This window comes from Cynara cardunculus (genome assembly GCF_001531365.2).
Source record: "Cynara cardunculus var. scolymus isolate 2C chromosome LG 1, CcrdV1, whole genome shotgun sequence".
Classification (NCBI taxonomy): Eukaryota; Viridiplantae; Streptophyta; class Magnoliopsida; order Asterales; family Asteraceae; genus Cynara; species Cynara cardunculus.
Genome location: NC_037528.1, coordinates 44,091,901 through 44,099,244, shown reverse-complemented (window position 1 = coordinate 44,099,244; position 7,344 = coordinate 44,091,901). Strand labels below are relative to the sequence as shown.

Sequence of the window (7,344 nt, the reverse complement as noted above, 5' to 3'; positions counted from 1 at the left end):
ATAAGGACGACCTTAAGTCTAATTGTTAAGGACCAGAGGATCTGGTTGGTAAGACCAGAGGCTCTGGTTCCTTGCCTCTAGTTGTTAAGGTCTAGAGGAGTTCTGGTCTGCGTTGCCTCTGGTCGTTAAGAACCAGAGGCTCTAGCTGGTAAGACTAGAGACTCTGGTTCCTTGCTTATAATTGCTAAGACTTGCCTCTGGTTGGTAAGACCAAAGGGATTCTGGTTGGTCTTGTCTCTATCATATCAGTTTGTTTCATTTTCATTTATCATGAAAAAACTATAAATTACCCGTGATATCACTTCCTCCCAGGTTGATCCTATGACCTCTCAGGAGTCTGAGATGATGGACTCCGCCCCCTCCCCTGTTGTCCAATGATGTTCTTTCCCTTGTGGTCTTCCCTTGGTCTTGTTCTTGTGATGTCCTTTGAGCTTCTTTGTTTTCCCGATTCTCTAGGTTCAGTCTAGGGTGTGCCTGCTTTAGTCCCCTTTTCCTGCCCTTTGTTGTTTTCCCCGTTTGTTGCCCAGGCTTGGCTCGCCTAGGATCTTCCTTGTGGTTGGTTTCTGTCTCTTCTCCTCCTTTGTTGGTCCCTTCCTTCCCCTCAAGGTGCCTTGGTTCTACTCAGATGGATGTGGTTCGCCCCCACCCAAGCACGTAATTTGTCCTAGCATTTTTGTTTGTGTTTTACTTGATAGGAGGGGTCTCCCCTTTCATACCAAAAAAAAAACTATAAACTGTTTTTTTTTCCAAATCATGAACTGGTCCATAATAATTATTATTTACTGAATGGATCTCATACCTTTTAGTAGTAAGTTTTTACAAGATTATTAAAATTGTCGGCTTTTAAAATATACAATTTAACATTAACGATGATCAATATACAATGTAATGAAAATAGATATCACAATTATGAGAAATAAAAAAATTAAAAAGAAAACGTTAAACACAAAAAGATATTTTGTTTGTTAAAAGATTACAATCTATCGATATTTTTTTTGAAATTGTTCTAAACGCATCTCATATAAGTTACAAATTTGGTCTTTGTGGATTGTCGACTGTCTTTTGATATGTGTCGAATTTAGTCCCCACATTGTTTTTGTAAGAAAAGCCCTAATTAGTCTTTTGTGTCTGATTCGTTAAAAGATAGGATCCTTCAAGTTGTTTGTTTTTTCCAATTTTTTAGAGTTACTTATGTCTTATTCACTTCTTATAAGAGGTAAACCAACCTCTTATTTGTCTCTTATTGTTCTTCAAACTCTTATCAACGACATTTCTTAATCCATTAAACTTTAATTGATCCTTACCAAATCAATCATCATCTGTCTCAATTGATGTATTTTAATAGGATTTAAATGTGTTAAATTCCGTTAATGATATATTTATGTTTAAATGAATGCTAATTATATCATTTATATGTGAATTTCGTAATGATGATGAATAAATATATGAAATTGTATAAATTTTTATCTATAAATTTAAAACTATAATTTTCTAATTGATAAAATAGATAACTTAAACAAATTCAGACATTTATCAGTTTACAAAAACAAACAGTTTTATTGATTCAAATTTCAGATTTTAACATCAGCTCTTATTAATCAGAAGTGAAATAAGATTTCATATTTCAATACCTCTTAAAAAACAAATGTCACATTAAAGTTTTCTCTTAATTTTTCTAATTTTAAAGAATAATATAGATAATTTGTTAGAACAAAATAAAAAAAGAAAATCTTTATTTTCTTTATTTAATAAAATCTATTGGAGATATTTTGAAAAGCTTTTGTAACTTTTAGATAGTTTACTTATGCACATGAACTATAAATATTAGTCCCTAAAATAATCACATTGTTTCTGTTATTAGTCCCTAGTGGTAAAGGCTTGGGCATGACATAGTCATGAACTCGAGTTCGAACCCTGGGAGAGGAGTGTTGGTGATATTTAAGTTGGGCCATGTTTAGCCTCCAAATTTGCCGGGGATTAGTCGGGCTTTGGCCCCGACACCCTTACAAAAAAAAAATATAATAAAAGATTTAATGTAGATTTGCACCAACAAAGTTTATATACCAAAATGCAATTTGACTTCATTAAGTCAAAACTATTTACAATTGTTGAGTCAATTTCTTTTGTAACCATGTATACCAACTTTAATTCTACACCTATATTTCTTATCTTTTATTAAATACTTATCTGATAAACGTTTATCGACTTATTTACTTTACTGGATGAACATGGTAAAAATTGAAAACCCGGTCAGATAAAAGCAATGACAAGGACCGAAAATCTTACTCGTTAAGTGAAGGTAACAACTCTAACCCTATTAGGGTTTATCGGGCAAATTATCACATATGATGTCTTTTTGATGAACTAGAACCTTACCTGGTAAAGTAAGTAAGAATATTGAATCTTAACGATAAACACTTATCGAGAAAAGCATTTAAGTAAACAACGATTCCCAAACATATATCAAAGTAATGTTCCATGAGTAAACAATAGTAGTAGCTTTGATGGATTTGAAGCGATAGAAGTGTCTTCTATGCTTCTTAATTTACAATTTACATGAAAATAAAATATATTTTCATTTTAATTGTCTATTTTTATAAATTCTCGTCAAATGTTAACGGTATAAGTTTGGGCCCAAATAATTTCCGATGTGGGTCCTACATCATAAGCTATATAGCATGTGACTTTGAAACTCGTTTAACAAAATGTCTTAAACTACACCATTAAATATAGATTCTAAATTTGTAACTTAACCAACAAACATGTTATTAACAGTAACAATTAAGTTGGTAGCCAACATATTCAACACTACATGTGTATGGGATTCAACACTTCCTAACTTCACATGCATGCCTCTTTTGATTACCTTGTAAAAGAGATGTCACCAGTCGGTCCATATAACAAGTTGAATATCCAGGTTAATAAAAAAAAATATGCTTTAAATAAAAATCAACACACCCATAAATTGGTTGTTCCCATCATTTGAAATGAAATTAAACCGCCTCCATAACACCATTCTTGGTATCAAGATACACTATTGACTATACTTATACTATATATATATATATATTATGTGTATATATAACTATCCTCCTCTTACATAAGAAAATAATAAATAATGTCTTTTTCTTTGTTTCATTGTTTATGAGGTATTAATGCATAATCCTGAGTTGACGGCCATGAAAGTTGTTCTTTAGTCTTGTAAGCTGTTTTCTTCTCTTCCTGGCTTCAGCAGCAGCTGTATCACCTACTCTTTTACCTGCTGACCACACAACTGGAATTTGTTCACTCCTACTACCATTACCCTTAATATCATCTTCTTTTACTTTTATCAAATTATCATTATTATCAGTATCATCACAACTCACAGGTGCCATAGCCTCTGTTGTCCCTCCACCGCCCCCATCTGGAGGGAAACCGCCCCTCTTCGAAGGTGAACCTTCTTTCGACACCTTTTCAGGGAAGAGCTGCTGCTGCTGGCATTCTGAAGATGACTCTTTTGGTTTGTCATTTAGATTGAAAGAATGAGGGCGGCCGTGGCCGTGGTCATGGCCGTGGCCGTGGCCATGGTGATGGTGTTCGCTACCACCGCTACCACCACTTTGAGTTTGAGGTAGACTAGTAGTAACAAGCCAAGGGTATGGGAGTAAATATACCGGACCTGCGGCCCCCATTGAATTCCCTTCTTCACAAGATGATGAATCAGGAATATGAGATGGGAAAACTATTCCCCCACATTGTAACTGGACTGAATTCGGCCATACGAATGGCAAAAACGGAGGCTGGTTGTAAATGATGAACGGAGAATTTGTGGATGACGCAGAAACGGTCGGTTCATTTGTGGCATTCGACTCTTCTCCCGCTTCAACATTCATTACCTTAACCATCTACACCAATAACAATAATGAATCCATATAAAATGGATGAATCATCGTAAACTATCAAACAAATCCCCGTATCTAAATTAACATATTTTCACCTGTGCTTTTAAGCATTCGTTCTTCGTCTTCAGAGAATCATACTTTTTCGTAGCCGTCTCCTTCTCCTAGTAAAAAGAACTTCATTTGAGAACAACCAACATTGGATAGGAATCTTCAAGGAGAAGAAATTGGGGGATAAAGAACAAACCTTTTTCAAATTTTCATTCTCCCATGCTAGATCAACTGCCTTTCTTGTTAGCTCCTCAAAAATGGCCTAAAATCGTCATAAAGAGAAAAACCAACCTCAATAACGCTCGAAATATATCTATACGATTAGAAAGAAAACAGCATTAGATTTGAGAAATAGTCGATACCTGGCGCCTATGGATTGTCTGTCTAGCCGACTCTCTATTTGCTAGCACCCTGCGTATTTTACGTGCTTCCATTTCAGCCTGGCTCAAGAAAGCTTTAAAATGAGCATGAATGCGGAATCGAATACAAAACCACAGCAGATTTCGTCCATACCTCGGTTAGATTTTGTCTAGATTTCCTCCCACTTGATGCATGATTTGTGGGATAAGTAGGATTTAGTCTAAGATCAGTGCTCTGTTCATCCTTCACTGACTTTGAAGTCAAGATGCCCAACTTCTCGGGCTCCTTTAGCATAAAATTAGTTGCATCCTGCTCGTTAGAAGAAAAAACACAAAAAAATGTTCAGATCCTGCAAATTCTAGCAAACATAGAACACTATCACATATATCACTACATTTTGGGCCAGATCAATGTTGCTAAGAACTTTTTCTTTTAAAGTATATAATATTTATATACATTTTGGTGAGGTTTGAACCCTAACCTCATAGGAGGCAAAGACTACGATACCGCTAGGCCAAGACCTTTGGTATGTTGCTAAGAACTTTAAGCACATAAAATGACAAAAGTCAAGAGACAAAAGATCCAAATCTTAAAGATCAACTATGATGAAAAAAACCCATCATCATGATCCTGAACTTCAGCTTTATGCAAAAGAAAGTATCTATAAAGCTCCACATACTTCCTTTTCATCAGAAGAACACACACAATGTTTCTTAAAAGAATTAACCAATAGAAGATACCCATGATCACCAATGGCAATGCTCTCAAGAAACAACCTTCTCCTAATCTATTTATTTACACTATAACCCCAAATTGTGGTCAAGTTACATAGATGCACTTGTACAATCAGAATACCTCTACCCAAAAGAATTAAGAGTGATTGTTTCCATAAACACCCTTGGCTTATTATCATCCATGCTATGTTAAAAGGGCTGCTAGGATTAAGCCTCTAATCTAGATGCATGAAATCAAGTTGTTAGAGATAACAAGCTATGTATTGATGGGTGTATATACTACAACAACTCCAATCCACAATGCAACTTATGACAGATGAAAACAAATCTAAAAGTACAGACATTCTACATTTGGGGCCTACAAGATTGGTTACACACCAGATGACATCTATAACCATATATCTACAAAGTTTTCTATGAATTGATTTCATTCAATCAAGATGTATGTATTACTCTTTTGTAAGAATTCAATTGAAAACAATGGGTATTTGTTCTAAGATCCAGATTGTGAAGAGGATACAACACTCACTACTCATAGAAAATATAAATTCAGTAATAAACGCCTGCAACCCTAAGTTTCAAATACCCTCCAACTGCTGAATTCGATTCTGTAAGTAACAAACCTGATAAGAATTTGTGGAACATTTAGGGAACGAGTGAAACGAGGAGTTGTTGCCATCATTAGACTCGTGTTTGACTCTAGATTGAGTGCCAGGAGAATTGGCCGGAAAATAAGCCAAACCCGCCAAAGCCTCGGCGGCTTCCATCTCAATCTTGACCATGTCCGCGATGGGAGTGGATGGAGAAGATGCCCTAATGGTATCCATAATGGAGTTCGAGTATTACAAGTTGGCTGTTGTTGTGAATAGGGGAGGCGGCATAAGTAGTAGGAGTTGAGGGTAGGGTGACACATGTATTGCCATGGCGACTCACGACGGTGGAGGTATGAGGAACCGCCACGTAGAGATGAGGTAGAGGCCACGTTAGCAGAGGTTTTAGGCGATTGGGCAATGGCGGCAACAGAGGCACGTGGGCCTTCGTCATTTACAAGTGGCCAACAGAAACCACCTCCCATCCCTGCTTTCCACACCAATAGTTATCCTCTTTTTTAAATTCTTTCCTTCTGATTCATCACTTTCATCAATTTCAATATCCATTTTTATAATCCCATTTGCTTAGTTCGATTGAATGTTTTTGAGTTATCTACAATTTCTTGTTGTTTTATAAGAATTCAAGAATTCTTTTGAGAAATGTTCTTTTTTATTTAATAAATGGTTAGAATTTCCTCTGTTTTTGAGTCCTACTAAAGGTAATAATAGGTAGGATCGTTTCCTTATGGACTCGATGTTAACTGCAAGTCCAAGACGTAATCACGTGCAATTTCATTAACAATAAAAACATTATATAAAAAAGGGGTTGGATGATTTATAAACAAGTTCAAAAAATGCAAATTAAATAAAGACTTCTAGACGATATACAAAATAGTCTAGCAATGAACATCAATTGATTAATCATGTGAATTATGTATCATCGACCCGACCAAACCATTTTCTCAAAGGATCTCAGATCGGCTTGAACACCAATACGCATTGACATTCTATTTGATATAAAAACTTGACTAATATGAGATGTCTCGATAACTAGCCTCTAATCAACTAATTTAATTCAGTCACAGACTTAATTAAATTAGTTGATTACATTAAGTTCATACAAATACCGAAACCAACCAATAATCGGACGCTGAATATGTGAGTTAGATTATGTCATCCTACAATACATACAATTAACACACTTGCAAACCATGTATTGTTTGCTACCGAGAGAAATTTACAAACAATTACGGATTCACAAATCACTCTAGCAGTTCAAATCCAAATTAGACAGCAAGTGATCCAACTTACAAAATCAAACTTGAATGGGAGAAAACAAAAGAGCACAAGGATTGCATAATGATATCAAAAGATTATAAACAAAATAAAGTCTCAACTTAATCACATTCAAAATCAATTAACTACTTGCTACTAGAAATTTGAAAATTAGCTACCAAATACTTACCAAATGCTTGTAAAATTGGAATTTAGGAAGAACCTTAGAAAACCCGCTCCAAAATTGACTCCAAATCTGAAATTGATTTCTGCCTCTGGTTCTCGTTCCTCTCTTCTGCAGTTCGATCGATTTCTGGTTCTCGTCCCGTTTTTCTCTTAATCGACAGGTTCTGCCCCCTTTCTCCAATAGTTTTTCTCCTATGTTCCTGCCTCTACTGTTTTTACTCTCGTCTCGATCGACTTCTACCCACCTCCCTTTCTGTCGACCGTTTT

At 35.5% G+C, this 7,344-nt stretch overlaps 1 protein-coding gene across 2 annotated transcripts; it reads right to left on the bottom strand.

The window, feature by feature from the left end:
* Positions 1-2,918: 2,918 nt before the first annotated feature.
* On the bottom strand, positions 2,919-5,893 carry LOC112526923 (G-box-binding factor 1-like). 2 transcript variants are annotated; one of them, XM_025137374.1, is made up of 7 exons: positions 5,650-5,889; positions 4,446-4,601; positions 4,295-4,372; positions 4,129-4,194; positions 3,980-4,045; positions 3,662-3,887; positions 2,919-3,259 (listed from the first exon to the last, which is right to left on the bottom strand). In XM_025137374.1, the coding sequence occupies exons 1-7, from the start codon at positions 5,851-5,853 to the stop codon at positions 3,153-3,155; spliced, it is 903 nt and encodes a 300-aa protein (XP_024993142.1). In that variant the 5' UTR covers positions 5,854-5,889; the 3' UTR covers positions 2,919-3,152. The 2 variants fall into 2 exon arrangements, with proteins under 2 accessions (XP_024993142.1, XP_024993134.1); XM_025137366.1 differs by having other exon boundaries at positions 2,919-3,887; positions 5,650-5,893.
* Positions 5,894-7,344: the final 1,451 nt, after the last annotated feature.

Bases quoted from the DNA above. Each gene is read 5' to 3' on its own strand.
- LOC112526923 (XM_025137366.1), bottom strand. From the start codon at position 5,853: ATGGATACCATTAGGGCATCTTCTCCATCCACTCCCATCGCGGACATG. The intron at 4,602-5,649 runs GTTTGTTACTTA...TCTAACGAGCAG, and splicing joins GTTCCACAAATTCTTATCAG to GATGCAACTAATTTTATGCT. The intron at 4,195-4,294 runs GTATCGACTATT...TGACGATTTTAG, and splicing joins AGACAATCCATAGGCGCCAG to GCCATTTTTGAGGAGCTAAC.